Genomic DNA, 15,611 nt, shown 5'->3' on the forward strand with positions numbered 1-15,611 from the left:
AGGTCTCGCGTCAGACGCGGAGAACCAACGCAGATTCCGACCGTGGCCATGCTCACGACCCCCCATGTGGGACCACCGTTCCAGCATGAACCTGTACAGCCAGATTGAGCAGGAGACGGGCCAGCAGGTGGGATTTCACCGGTGTGGTAGTCTACGTCTGGCGCACGACGAGGACGCATGGACGAGCTCAGGTCAGTGGGCGGAGCTGGACGAGCTCAGGGCAGTGGGCGGAGCTGGACGAGCTCAGGTCAGTGGGCGGAGCTGGACGAGCTCAGGGCAGTGGTCGGAGCTGGACGAGCTCAAGGCAGTGGAGCTGGACGAGCTCAGGTCAGTGGGCGGAGCTGGACGAGCTCAGGGCAGTGGGCGGAGCTGGACGAGCTCAGGGCAGTGGGCGGAGCTGGACGAACTCAGGGCATGAGCGGAGCTGGACGAGCTCAGGGTAGTGGCAGAGCTGAACGAGCTCGGGTCAGTGGGCAGAGCGGGACAAGGTCAGGTTAGTGGGCAGAGCTGGACGAGGTCAGGTTGGTAGGCGGAGCTAAATGAGGTCAGATCAGTGGACGGGCCTGAACAAGCTTAGGTCAGCGGGTGGAGCTAGGCGAGGTAAGGTTAATGGGTGTAGCTGGACGAGGTCAGGTCAGTGACGGAGGTAGACGAGGTCAGATCATGGGCGGAGACGGACGAGGCCAAGTCAATGGGCGGAACTGGACGAGCTTAGGTTAGCGGGTAGAGCAGGAGAACGTCAGGTCAGCGGGTAGAGCTGGACAAGGTCAGGTCAGTTCAGGTCACTGTGGACAATGTTGTGCACTGCCCACTGCGCTGTGCATGCTAGGCGAGGCGAGACGTGAGTCGTACAACGTAACCATATATCCACTCACCGCGATCTGTCGGCCATGAACGTTGCGACTTGCTACAGCTCATTCTATTTTCACACAACTTATCTTTCAATCTTTGTTGGCGACATCTTCATACAAAGGTCAGGTTCTAACAAAGCAAACCTTTCCAGTGTCACATCTCTTAATGTTGGTAACCTCTGTAATATTTTGTTAATCTGCCTGATGTGAACCGCAGTGCCGAAGAATTCTCTAGGCAAATTTTCGCTCACAACCAAGCGAACCGACAAAAACACCAACCACTAATAGCCCGTAAAACCTGTATTTTAAAGGTCATATGACGCGACGCTTCGTATTGCCTACCGACCTTTTATATGGAACCGTTGTGTCAGCGTTATTGCGTTGGCAGCGACCGCTTGCACTGCCAACGTCCATGGCTCACAACAGGTTCCAGATGAGCCGCTCGGGTCACCTGAAGAACCCACAGAAGATCGCCAATCCCGACGAAGTCTACGACCTCTGTCCCATACTCAACATGGAAGGCGTAAGTAGCCGATTCGGACATTATCATGGAACTCAGCCAACAGCCATGGAATGTTTTCGCGACGTTTGAACTGGAATCTTCGCATGCGCAATTTTTACGGCCCTAATAAATCCAGGCGGTCAGATTAAGATCCACAACCCACACCAATACGCCTTTGAAAGAAGTTTTAGGTCCTATTTGGACCAAGGTGTCCCAATGATTTCATTCAACACATATGTGTCAAAACTAAAACTTAAGCCAAGCTCGGCGTGGCTTGAAATGTGCTGTTCCACGTCCATTTTTTTCCACCTTCAGTGTTACTTGCGTACAAAAACGCCGCCAATGCGCCACCTTATCCGCAGATCAAGGGAGGCCTGTACAGCCCGTACGACGGCCACATCGACCCGTACTCGCTGACCCAGGCGCTGGCGGCCGGCGCCCGCCTCTACGGCGCCACCGTGCGCCCCCACTCCGAGGTCACGGCCCTCCGGCTGCTCGAGGACGGCCGCTGGGAGGTCACGCTACCCCAGGGCACACTGCGTGCCCAGCGGCTGGTGAACGCCGCAGGTCAGCTGGGATGGGCTGAATGAAGCGGGGCTGGGGGTGGGAGGGGGGAGGGGGGGGGGGCGTGGAATAAGTGAGACATATTCCGCCGTGTTTTGACCCAGATCACCAGCTGGCTTGCCGACGCTTGACGCCGTGCTTCTGACACTTTTGGGGTGACGGCTGTCGCCGTGTCAGGCGTGACGCGCAAGCCGTGGATACCCTCTTCATCTACCGCACCCAGATGTCAAAAGGTTCAGAAAAACACACTTGTGTACACGCAGCGGATCTATGATGTCTCCGCTTCGCGCTAGCATAAACGTTGGAACACCGAGGCGATGTAATGTTCACGTTAAGATGGAATATGCATCGCTGGCGTTTTACAACCAATAGCTTGAAAGTAATGTTTCAGGGCTGCTCGCTGACGCGCAGTGAGGCGGTCAGTTATGAGGAAAGTGGGTCAAACTTGAGGCCTGATTACCATTTCCTCTACGGACAATGGCGGTTGGCACATATCGTGTCATGTGCTATGTCATGACATTGTCGGCTCGCGATGACAATATCCATAGCGTTATCGTAGCTGAATATTTCAGTTCCACCTTGGAACATGTCAAAGCCTTGAGTCACCATGTCACCAAACGTCGCCATGTCACTAAAAAAGTAAAAACAGGAGCACCACGCACCTAATCAGAGCAAATGGATCAATCACTCTCACTCAGCATTCATGCCAAGCATAAACGCGAGATCAGTTTTGAATTAAGGCTCATGGATTAAACGCTGAGCGACTACTGGCAAGCAATTACACTGTCAAATGGTTAAAGGGAATATTCCATGTTTGTATATATTGAGGCAAGCAGCAGATGTGATAAAAAACTTACTTCTGACTACTGGTGTGCTCATAAAGCTGAAAAACTTCCCTGGATGACGAAAAGTCACTTATCAGCAAACATGTTCCAAATTACGTCATTGTTTGATTACGTCAGCGTCCCTTGCACAATATTAATCTAGAGCCGTTTGATGACATCGGGCAGCACTTAACACGCGCCCGGCTGGTCGGTTGGATACCCTTCGCTCGGGTGGGGGGTCAATTTGACCCACTGAGATCTCAGGAACTAAGAGAGCTAGGGATATCAAATTCGCGGAGTGCGTTAACCTGTACGTGAACTCACTTAGGTCAAAGTTTGATGTTTCTAGGTTATGACCTTCGGGTCAAATAAGGACAAACAAGGTTAAATTCCAGGCTGGTCGCAAAAGGGCCCCAAAACCCAGATGACTGTTTTAAGCAAGAGATCACATGCTCATCAAAGGCCAGTGAGATTTTTTGACATTTTGAAGGTCATGGTGACCAAAATCATACACGACCGCTTTGAGTTTTGCATTTGGATAACCGACAAAGATTACGCTAGGTAATATGTTCTTAAAAACCAAATGTTGACCTGGGCCATTCTAGGTCAGTGACCTATTCTAACCTTTAATGCATCTATGAAAGATGTATAATGCGGCTGCTGTTTTCAAAAAATTCGAAATGAACCCCAGAAACTATTCCATACGGCAAGCCCTGGAGAAATAACACAGGTTGGTTTTGACCTTGGCCTGACCTTCACGCTTGACCCAAGGTCAACGTCATTTGCTCATTCAATGTTTGTGTTGCCTAAGAAAGAATCTCAAGATGTATGGCTTCGTCTAACTCTCCGTTGTTGCATCAGATTAAATTATTTCCTTGAAATTACCTTCCTGAAACCATGGACTGACTTTGACCTGTCATAGGTCAGCGATTTTGCAAAGGCAAGTCTAAATTTATTCTACCAAACGATCTGCTATTAGATTGTCTACAGCTATGCAAAATTTGGCGCGGCTACGCCCCGCTGTTCAGAAACCATTCCGGAAATACTTCAGGGTCAATTTTGATGTTTTTTTGTCAAAATTTGGTCAAATTTGACCCCCGCCCGAGCGCGTGTTAAGGCAGCCTTAGGATTTTGTTTGAAGCATGAATACGCTGACACCATCGCTACTAGTTTTTTCTTTGATGTTTTCATGCTTTGTTACTCCTATAGCGTTATGACATGACACAGCGGTGGACAAACAGAATCAAACCCATCGGCCAAGCGTGATGCTAGCTCCACCCAGTGACGGCACTGTCACGTTCAATACGGTGCCGTGGCGGCGACGTCGCCGGGTAAGTGACATCTTTTTGCGTGCACCACGGGCGGGTGCCTCCGCGTGACACAGAACCCGACTGGCTTCACTCGTCCTGACCTCCGCTAACAAAAAGCGGTTGGTGCCGGCGCCGACCTCGTTCTGTTTCTGCCTGCCTGCGTTTTTCTGTCCTCGCCGCCTGGCGCCTAACTCTTGTCACGATTGGGGCTGGGTAGCGTTGAATAGGTCGAGCGACCTCCGACCCCGCCGGCAGAAGGTCGCTGGCCTGGTTTGATCGGCTTGCATGTGTGCCGCAGGGTTCTGGGCCAAGGAGGTCGGGAAGATGGCCGGCGAGGACCTCCCACTGGTGCCCATCCACCACCAGTACGTGGTGACGTCCTCCATACCAGAGGTAAAGCTGCAGAACGGAACACTCAGGCAGGGCTTAGCGGCGAGGCAGCAGGGCTGTTCAAAGAGCATTGCTTGCGGAAGACGCAAAGTTATGAAATGCTGCAATAATTTATTGGAAGCTTGGGCCCCAAAATATACCTTCTTTGCGACGACACGACCAGGATTTTCATAGTGGGAGGGAGCAGGGTAGTCAGGCCTCCGATTTCGACAAGAAATCCAGGGTCTGTCGTTCTCAGCATGCTTAAATTGCTGTGAGTTTGCTAATCGTGGCGCTGCAAGCCTGATTCTGGGTGTTCCGCAACTGTGCGCTATCTGCGACGACCAGCAGTAGGCGTGCGGATGTTGAGGGGGTCAAATTTGTGCACAGGAGTCGCCAATTGACGTAAAACCGAGAGCGGCATAAATGACGGTGTTGCACCGAAAGCATTCCTGAGCGAATATAGCGGCCTGGGAGCCAGACGGTACTTGCTCCGAGCTGTGGGGAATAGTCTCCTTATTCCCTGAGCAACCCGCCGCCCGCTTAAGTAGCGTGGATTTACTGCTCGCGTGCCTGCCGGTCTTGGTGAACTGAGGGACTGGCCGACATTTTTGGCCTATCTCTGAACACATAGTAGGTGACAGGTTGACAAGACGGGCAATGCCGTGGAGCAAATCAACAATGCAACAATATGCATCGTGGAACAATAAATAGAACAATGAAATTCTCATTAGCGCTAGAGCGGCAACGCGAGGCTTCAGGGAAATGGCGCCCTGGTCTGCCCCCTCTCGTCGGTTACGCGCCTGCGACCGTCCTTTTCACCAGGAGCCGCATTAGAACCCTGTCGAGTGGCAGATGGCCGCATGTCGTCCGGACATTGAACTAACATTTTGGCGGAAGGTAAACACGGACCTCGGGATGTTTCCGGTTATAACTGGTACAAGGCTGCAGAAGCATTACCACGCGCACTGGAAGCGGGTGGGGCAATACACCCCCGCCCTCTGGCTTCTCTTCGAATATCTCCGAGTGATTCACTACGTCTGCGCCTTATATCTGTCCACCCACAAATTAATCCAAGCTCGTCGTTCAAAAGCAAAGCAATCGTTCGCGCGTTTTTCCTGAAATTCCAAGGCGGCAGAAGTCAACGGTGTGAATGATGCCACACCACCAATTCTCCCTCCCGACCAGCCAATGCGAAATCCCCCTCCCCCTCCGCGCCGCAATGTTCCCGTCCCCTTCCACCTGCGCACCCCTCTGGCCAGTTGGCGAGCTTACCGACACGTGCGTGCCGGCGTGTAGGGCTCGGGTGTCGCTGAGTACTGGGTGATGACGTTTTCATAATGATCAAGGGCGGACCAAGGGGGTGAAGCAACGGGGCGTGTCGGCCTTCCCAATCGTGTTCCCATGGCGCTGAAATGCGCTTTAAGTTTCACTATTTCGCTGGACAACCAGTGTAAATAGCAGATGCCGCTGAGCCGGAAGGGTGTCAGGTGTCAGGTTTCACCGCAGCCGGGGGGGGGGGGGGGGGGTGTCAGGTGTCAGGTGCACATCAAGCCGGAGGGTGTGAGGTGTAGGTGCGACTTAGCTGGAGTGTGTCAAGTGTCAGGTGACCCTCAACCAGAGAGCGTCAGGTGTCAGGTGTGACGGAGGGCGCCTCACCAACACATCACAAACACCAACCTCTGGTTCACTTTCAGAAATTGTTGGAGAGATCCGCCGCTTGTCATGCAAGAATTTTTAGTGTGTATCGGCCAAAAGGATATAGCATGCAGCATGCATCCAAACCCGAAATGTAAAAGTGATGATCTGTCAGGTATCCACAGTTTGTCGGAATTTCAGAACTGCAGATTCAGATTTTTGTTTCGTGCTTTAGGAAGATAAAAATGATGAAAATTAGAAGTTTGGCCCATTCCTCTAAGGTTTAAAACGTTCTGGTTCCCGAACGTAAAACAGGTCGTTCACGGTACCTTTCGTTTGGGTTCAAGTGTGATAGCCTTGGCGGTGATGACACGGGGGTTCGAGAAAGGGTCTAATCTGGACCCTGTCTGAATCTGAATCTGGACCTAATGGACCCTGTCGACTGGCGGTTGTCTTGGCATCGGGCCAGTGCTGCTAGATCAGTCTGCATATAAGCCGTGATCGCTTCCACCGTCGCAGGAGATGCCCTCGCATATAACACCCGATTAGTGATGGCGGTGACTGAAAGCAAGGTGAAAGCAGTTATTTTGATCGACTCTCTACACATAAACATAGCAACTCGCAGCCTGTAGGTTGGCCCCATGCCAATGAACACCGCACATTTGACCAGTGAACGAACCTTTCTTGGCAGTGTTTCAGTGTTTCCAACTCTTTTTGAAAATACATGTTTGACTAGCAGTTACCAGGGCGTTCATTTTCGCCATACTTGGTCTTTTCTTGTTATACTCTGGGATGAAATATTATTTTCGAGGCTGAGTTGCTAGCAACTCGCGCTCCGCCAAGGAATGCACCGCCAAGCTGTAAGACGCATTCCCGAGTTATTTGTTGTAACTATCTACCCCCACTATCTGGTGTGCACAACACGATAGTTGGTGATTGGACGAGCTGGCAATTCAGCAGTTCCGGTGCAGCAATCGTACTGTATGACCAAGTCACGACGTAGTCAGGCGTGGGATAGATACTCAGTGACATACAGTATGCAGCAAAGTTTGCACGGCTGCGGGGAGGGGTGCACTTTAACCTGCTCACGTGCTTAAAAAAGTAGCGTCGGGGGCTAGGAGCTTTTGGTGTTTCTGTCAACAAGACAATGTGCCGTTAAATACGACAGTTACCAGCCAGTTAGGTCAAAAGCGTTTACGCATGTTCTTAAGAACATCTGCAAGGAGCATCATGCATTTAAATAACACGGGACTGATAGTCTCATCCCTGGTAGAACAAACAGGAAAATGGAGAGATAGACTAGCGTTAGTGTCAGCACAGCAATTCACAAAAGCGTTTTAGTGAAAGCCAGGCAAGTCAGAATGCCCGTTCACCACGATCGCCGAGCGACCCCGGTCGAGTCGGCGCTCGTGACGTGGCTGGCGCACCTCGAAGGGAGCCAAGTGCCGGCGTCCGCAGCGCCTACTCCCAATACTGAGCTGAAAAGCGTTGTGTAGAACGGAGACCTGCCTCAGGTCGACCTTAGGCCTACCACGCCGCACCGCTATCTTCCCACTGGAAGACGCGGTCGCTCTTCTTGGAAACACGCGGGACGGACTGCGTCAGAGTTCCGCGGATATTGCGTACTGGTGTGACGGCTTGAGACGTGGGCGTCGATGGCGGGAGAGCCCCCAAACCGTATCGGAACAAGCTTTATGAATTTGTTCAGTGGGTATCTGCAGCGAGCACGCTACTTCAGTAAACTTTGCAGGGAGAAAACGATTACCATGCGTGCTGTGTCAGCGCCTCACATCCTTGGCCGCGTCCCCATCTGCATATTTACGCTGAATTCGATAGATGTGCTGGCCTCTGGTTCTGACGTAAGGAAAGTTATTTTTTTTGGGCAATCAGCACCGTCGAGCAAGGTTCATCATGCCCTCGTGCGTGATGGCTGGAATATCTTAGATTAGCCTGGCTTAACCAACCATTGACGGTATCCACAGTTTAGCGATGTCTATACCGTGGTATATATATATATATATATATATATATATATATATATATATATATATATATATAATTTGCGTGCGTGCGTGCGTGCGTGCGTGCGCGCACACGTCCATCTTTCTTTCTCGCTCTCTCTCTTCCCCTCGTCATCCTAACTTCCTCAACGCCGGCTATCCGCCGTGGTCTTGACCCGTGCTGTGTGGTCGCCAGGTCAAGGCGCTGAAGCGTGAGTTTCCGGTGCTGCGCCACCTGGAGGGCTCCTACTATGTCCGTCAGGAGCGGGACGGCCTTCTGATCGGGCCCTATGAACACCCGGACCGCATGAGTCTCTCCGAGGACTGGGTCCTGAGGGGCGTCCGGCCAGGTACGCGCCGGGACGGGGGGCGCCTCCTGATCGGAGAGGCGCGGTGCGAAACGGCGCGCGTGAAGACAGCTTGCCGTGCGCTTGATGGTAGCCGGCCTGAGACCAATGAAAACAAAGTGTTCACATCGTCGCTGATGTCAGATTCACTTGGCATGTCACAATTGTTGACAGCCTTGGTCTCCACCCACATTACATGGCCGTGCGGAACTAAACAGGGCGTGGCGATCTTGCATGCCGGTGATGTCACATGTTCACAGGGTCATGACTTTGTCGACACCTGCCATCCATTGTGGCAACAATAGTTTCTGTTTATTGCCGCTAGGGTTCGGTCGCGAACTGTTCCCGCCGGATCTGGACCGCATTGAGCCCAACCTAGAAATGGCCATGGAGCTGCTGCCCTGTTTTGCTGAGGCGAGCATCCAGAGCGTAGTGAACGGACCCATCACCTACTCGCCGGACGTGCTGCCCATGGTGGGCCCCACACTGCTACCCAACATGTGGGCCGCCGTCGGCTTCGGGTGAGAAATGGGCGCATGAGGAGGGAAGCTGCTCGGGTATTTCGTGAGGACGAAGAGGCTATTTTGAACAAGAGGTACAATGCCTTGAGATTGGACAAATGCTGGACAGTCTAACACTGACATCACGTGGGAAGTATGTCCTGGCTTTGGTGGCAGGCTGCGGTCAAACATCCTTGAACAGCTGGCTCCGCAGACGGTGACTAGCGGATGCCACAATTGCAGACGGTTGGTAAAGTAGACTCGGCCGGACAGTTAGCTGGCGATTCTATCGGACGATTGCGCTGACCTCCCTGGAGATGCCGCTAAACGCGGAGCAGTCCTGCTCGTCACCGTCACACAACCGCTGCGTACCTGTTACGTTTGTTGTATGTTACCTGCCCCCAAACAAATTGCATTGCTCCAGTGTAAGCGGGCATGTTGCCAAGATGCTGAGCCTGTATTTGGACTGGGAGTGTTGTCTGACTGGATTGTGCGTCTACCGAATGAAATTCTAAGCTCGACCGCTTGCTCCTCTGAAGGCTTTGTACATATGCAATATCACACCCTCGCCTTCCCGGCCGTGTTGAAGGCTCGTAATCAGTGCTCATCCCCCCCCCCCCCCCTGAGCCCTTCACCAGATACGGTATCGTGTTCGTGGCTCGTAACACTGCACATTCCCCCCCCCCCCGAGCCCATCACCAGATACGGTATCGTGTGCCGCGGCTCGTAACACTGTTCATCCCTCCGAGCCCATCACCAGGTACGGTATCGTGTTCCACGGCTCGCATCACTGCTCATCACTCCACCCCTCACCCAGGTACAGTATCGTGTGCCGCGGCTCGTAACACTGTTCATCCCTCCGAGCCCATCACCAGGTACGGCGTGGTGTTCCGCGGCTCGAAACACTGCTCATACCTCCAACTCTCACCAAGCACGGCATGGTGTGCCGCGGCTCGTAACACTGTTCATCCCTCCGAGCCCATCACCAGGTACGGTATCGTGTTCCACGGCTCGCATCACTGCTCATCACTCCACCCCTCACCAGGTACGGTATCGTGTTCCGTACCTCGTAACACCGCCTCCCCCCCCCCCCCCCTTCGTGGCCACTTGCCAGGTACGGTATCGTGCACGGCGGCGGTAGTGGGCAAGTTCCTGGCCGACTGGATACAGCAGGGCGAGCCGCCGTATGACCTGATCGAGGTGGACCCATGCCGCTACGGGCCCTGGACCACCGACAGCTACAGCCTGGCCAAGTGTCGCGAGAGCTACGGCATGAACACAGCGTTGGGCCTGCCGCGTGAGGAGCGCTGGGCAGGTGCGTGATCCGGAACACTGGCGCGTGGGGCCTCCCGCCCCCCCCCCCCCCCCGCTGAACCGGCTGCCTTTCGGCTCTGCCCTTGCCGCAATCAGAACAGCTCGGATGTTCGTTGTAGCGTCTGTGCGTTGTCGGTGTTCATAGCCCGCACAACCTGTTGTCCAACCGGGCGGGACTAGATGGTCCAGACCGGGACATTCTGGTCTAGATTTGGGCTCCGGATGGCAGTAGCGTCGCGGGTTGAGTGACAGACGGAAGACGGAATAAAGTATGACATCTCGCGTTGAACTATGATTGGATTTCCTGCGACCAGCCATTCATTTACGTTGAAAATAAAACCTGCTGACATCTGTCGATGAATTTTGCTCGTTAAACCAGGTACCCGCGGGTCACAAACTGCTACATGACCCATCCCATATTTCCCATGGTAACGTAATGACCTCGGCTACCACTTTAGCCTGCAGACCAACATCCCCCCACGGACTTGCACCACTCTGCGTCCTCCCCGCCACCGACCTATGCCCAGCGGGCGGCGCGGGCCGGCGGTGACCGTGACCCCTCATCGCAGGTCGGCCCACCAGCCGGGTCAGCGGGGCTCACGCGCAGCTGGTGGCGCGCGGCGCCTCCATGGAGCAGCACACCGGGTGGGAGCAGCCGGCGTGGTTTGCCGAGCCCGGCACCGAGCCCGAGTACAGGCCCAGCTTCCAGCGCACCAACTGGCACGAGCGGGTCGGCGACGAGTGCCGCACCGTCATGGAGCGGGTCGGCGTCATCGACATCACGCCCTTCGCCAAGTTCTACCTCTCGGGTGGGACAGACTTTACGTTTCAGGCGTTGGGCCGGACCTGGCGACGCGTGAGGATAAGGAAACGATCAAGACAGAAAGAGAAAGCTTGCCTTCTTCTCACATGTAGCGACGCGAATAACGAGCAAATTACACAACAATTACTATAGCAGATCTGCAGAACTCCCCCCTCAACTTGAGTGTACTTCGGTGCTATTGATAAGCGTTTGCAGGTGTCACGGCCGTCTGAACAGCAACACCCTCTTCCGCTACCTAGGTCCGGACGCCCGTGCACTTCTGGAGTACGCCACGGCGAACACGATACCCGCCACCTGGAGGACCTGCATCACGCACTGCTTGACCCCCGGGGGCAAGGTCATGGCCGAGCTGACCCTGACCTCCCTCCCCGATGAGAGGTTCCTCATCATCACCGGCACGGGCAGCGAGTTCCATGACCTCAGGTTGGTTATGTAGCAGCCGTCTTAGGGTGGTGTCTCGGTGTAGTCTGCTGTATGGGGTCGCGTATGCTTGAATGTAGTTACGTATGCGCATTGAAGGCATTTTTTTGTAAAGACGGCATCCGGAAATCTCTAATCGCAACGCTATCGTCCGTGTCGTCCTCGTCGTTGTCTGTTGACATGTTTACCACCTTACCATGACTCCTTCCTTGTGATTTGACCTCCCTGGTGGTTTTCAAGGAGTTCTTAATTTCCGAAACGATGGATGAATGCCAATCTATAACTCAGCTAACACTACCCAACATAAGTAGTAACTTCTCTTTATGAAACTGGTTACAGGTGGCTGAACGAACTGGTGCGACAAAAGAACTTCAACGTCTCGTTTGAGAACGCAACCGAGGCCACTGGTGTCCTCAGCATTGCTGGGCCAAAGAGCTGGGACCTTCTGAAGAAGCTCACAGATCACGACGTCTCCAAATTTCCCTTCCTTAGCGTCAAAGAGGTCATCACCTGACCATGTTTTTGAAACCGGTTCGCAAGGGAGCTTTGCCCTAGTGGGTAACCGCTCAGCCTATGCGTGATAACATGCCGTACATTGACGGCACGCTATGGACTTGACAACCATTTAAAGGCCTTGTGACAAGGCCTGCCTGCTGTTGATGATTTTAATTCACCTTTCACCATCCGAGCCCCGCCTGACTGTTACGACCCTCGTGCACACTGCCGACAGATCGAGCTGGCGGGGGTGAAGAGCCTGGCCATGCGGATCTCGTACACGGGCGAGCTGGGATGGGAGCTCTACCACCCACGCGAGCAGACCGGCCGCCTGTACGAAGCCATACTGAAGGCCGGCAAGGAGTTCGGTGAGCAGTCTTCACTCTCGGTGCTGTCAGGGACCGCGGGGCGAGATCAGGCGTGCGGTTTAGTTACACAGATCACCTTTGGATAAACAGCTGGCGCGCGCGTAATTGTAACACCATCGTACCACAGTTGAGGAGTCTACACTTGGGTACGTCCACTACGCACTGAACAGTACAAATTGGAGCGGATCTGAGAAGGGCAGTGAACGGGACGGCTCCATGCCATGACTCTGGCAGGATCGAGATCGACGAGGTTGCACAGGGCGTTGCAGGACACAGTATGCTTAGCGTGCACATTGGACTTGGTGTGATGAGCATCGTAGTAAACTCAGCTTTAAATGTCCAGAATACAAACAAAAATGCGTAAACCCAGTCCAGAAAAAAAAACTAATTGGCACTGCAAAGAGTGCCGCTCTCCGGAGTCCCACGACGCCGGCACCGGCGTACCGCCATTCGGCCGCTGTCCGGCCGGCTGGTCAGCGTCGCGACCGTTGTGTCCCCGTCACCAGGCATCGGTGACTTCGGCACTCACGCGCTGGGAGTGATGCGCATCGAGAAGGGCTTCCGCGGATGGGGCTCTGAGATGAACTGCGACGTCGGCCCGCACGAGGCCGGGCTGGGCATGTTTATACGGTCGGATAAGGCAAGTGGGACGCGTCGGAGACGAGCCTCGTGTCCACAGTCAGAAGCAGCCAGCCGCTGCTGCAGTGGTGGCACGAGCTCGCGTTTGAGCGGCTGCTTTGGGTTTCAAGCGACAGGCTCAAACACAGCCCACGCAGTCTTTCAGTTAATTCACTGTCAAACTGACGCATTGATCTCTTTGTGACCATGCAATATGCGATGTGGCTGAGAAGGGTGTGAGGTGCAGTGTTCATGTCGAGTGCTCATCCCTTCACAAACTGGTGCCGCCTGCGTTCGTCAATCCTTTGCACCCTGGCATCCTAGCTCTCCACTCACCTGGTCTGTTCGTCGCAGAGAGCAGCTTCTGTGTACGGGTAACTTGAGAGCTGTAGCCTAACCCGGCGCGGCATGCGCAGGAGTATGTGGGCAAGGCGGCGGCGGAGCGGAGTCGCCGGATGGGCCTGCAGAAGATGGTGGTGCACCTCAGCATCGACAGTGATAACGTCGACCCAATAGGCGACGAGACCGTGTACCTGCACGACAAGGTGACGTACGGTCAGACGCCGAGTCAGTCCAGACTCGACTTGAGTCCGCTCTCGAGAGCTTTTCATGCCCGGACGCGAGTGAGCTGTTCTGATTGTCAAGGGGATCTGATGCGGGTCAGTCGAACTCGCACTCCCTGACTAGTTAAAAATTGTGGATTTGGGCTTGGTTCGAAATGAGCAGTTTAAAAGACAGAATACTCGGGCCGGGGGATGAGACTCAGATTTAGGACACTTATACTCTGATTCGTACTTTGACTAAGACTTAGACTCTAATATCAAAAGTGAATGCCAACCAAAATCAGGTTCGGAGAATACACCAGCATTCCGACTGGGACCCGAGTGAAGTCATTTGACTCGGCCACTTTATTGGTAATGCGGACAGCGGGGTATGTCTGTCTGCAGTAGGGCGGTATGTCTGTTGGCATGCCGCCTTCTATGATCAACCACCGCAAATCTCGATGATCAGCCGACGATTCAACACATTGACATTGATCAAATGTCGCACCGTCAGCTAGATCAGTAAGTCGGCTGTTTTTGATTCCAACACTTTTGGCCAGTGGTGGTCAAGTTATGATTCATCACAGCCACACAGTGGCCACTATACCCACTGCAGACATCGGCTGCCCACATCGCTGCTCTAACAACGGCAGGCTCGCAGCTGGCTGTGACCAGATACTCCAACAGGCTTCAGACCGGGATATGGGATAGATATGTGGCTGCCACGGCTGTAAATCCTGAAGATGGGGAAAGGTCGTATTAGGCTCAGGATCCTCTGGATCGAGCTATTCAACGTTGAGGCTGTGGCACGCACTATGCATTTCAGACCAAAGCAAACACTGAACGGCCTGCTCTGGGAGACATCTCTTGCGGGGACCGCTACTGCTGACGGTGCCACCCCCCCCCCCTCGCTGCCGACAGGTGGTCGGCAACACGACCTCCGGCTGCTACAGCCACAACACCGGCCAGACTCTGGCCATGGCGTACGTGCCGCCGTACCTGGCCGTCGCCGGCACCGAGGTGCAGGTCAGTGAAAGGGCGCGCGGCCTGGTAAGGTGCGATTCTTTCCAATCCGGTCGGTGTCAACGCAGTGGCTGAGTGAACTGTTCAGCACACAAGCCAAACATTCCCCAGCTCAGAGGCATGGTGGCAATGGCCCTGGACCCTTGCTTTTCAGAAAGCAAACACGGCTATATCTTGCCCGCAGTGTTATTCTAATAACGCTGCGAGACCGTCCGGCAGCGCCGAACAAGTGTCCCAACGCAAGAAGAAATAAGCCATGACCTACATATTATGACGTTTGGTGTGTCCCTACCCTCCTTCGTCGTTTCGCCACCTCACGTGCAGCAGGCCCGGACCGGCGGCGGGCTGGCCGCGCTCGCCGCTGTCGCTGCCGTCGTTGGCCGCCGTCCGTACTGATACTGCGGTGCCGCTGCGGCAGGTGGCGCTGCTGGGCGAGCGGCGGCCCGCCGTGGTGCTGCCTGGTCCTCCGCTGCTGACTCAGCCGGCCAGAGACGCGCTGAAGCGCAAGGCCACCAAGGCCAAGGCCAAGTAGAGACGGAGCCAGCCACGCGGGGATTTTTCTACTCACTGTGGTGCAATGGATATGCACTACACAAGCTCATTGTGTAATTTTGTGTGATGCCTTGGTGGGATTTGTACTGTGCAATACGAAGTGTCGGGAATATATGAGGGCCTGGTTCGACATTCCTGTGTGTTTTGTGTTTAACGCAGCCTTTTGGTCGTGAATGTTTTGAGTGTCATAGCAGATATCAATGTTATGCATCTATAGCCACAGGCATGTGGGTTCACACCCTTAGTCAAGTGATATTTTAGTTGTTCATTTATTTTGTTTATGTGATGTGGGTGTTACAACTATAGCCATACATGGATTTAGATAAGATAGGAGCGACAGGGATATTCCTTGGAGAAAAACCAGGAAAATGGAGATAAAGCTGCATCGATATTTCGGCAACATGCCTTTATCGAAGCGAATCGCAAAAGTGAATTCAAAATGCCTGCCGATCATCCTACGCCATTTTTCAGTTTTCTTACCTGTCTGTCCTAAGTGCATATTGTTCCTCGCAAATGCACTTCACAACTCACTGACCGGATTGGTTAAACCC

General features: G+C 53.8%; 1 protein-coding gene across 1 annotated transcript; it reads left to right on the forward strand.

The window, feature by feature from the left end:
- Positions 1-181: 181 nt before the first annotated feature.
- On the forward strand, positions 182-15,192 carry LOC119096222 (dimethylglycine dehydrogenase, mitochondrial-like). The gene is given in 16 exon segments (XM_037219026.1): positions 182-191; positions 1,278-1,374; positions 1,716-1,920; positions 4,350-4,444; positions 8,255-8,408; positions 8,731-8,926; positions 10,020-10,044; positions 10,046-10,220; positions 10,789-11,028; positions 11,282-11,465; positions 11,802-11,964; positions 12,193-12,325; positions 12,832-12,965; positions 13,360-13,488; positions 14,407-14,511; positions 14,927-15,192. Coding segments are annotated over 15 exon segments (2,142 nt in total). The 5' UTR covers positions 182-191; positions 1,278-1,284; the 3' UTR covers positions 15,041-15,192.
- The last annotated feature ends 419 nt before the right edge of the window (positions 15,193-15,611 follow it).

This window comes from Pollicipes pollicipes, unplaced genomic scaffold (genome assembly GCF_011947565.3).
Source record: "Pollicipes pollicipes isolate AB1234 unplaced genomic scaffold, Ppol_2.1 Scaffold_4295;HRSCAF=5057_pilon_pilon_pilon, whole genome shotgun sequence".
Classification (NCBI taxonomy): domain Eukaryota; kingdom Metazoa; phylum Arthropoda; class Thecostraca; order Pollicipedomorpha; family Pollicipedidae; genus Pollicipes; species Pollicipes pollicipes.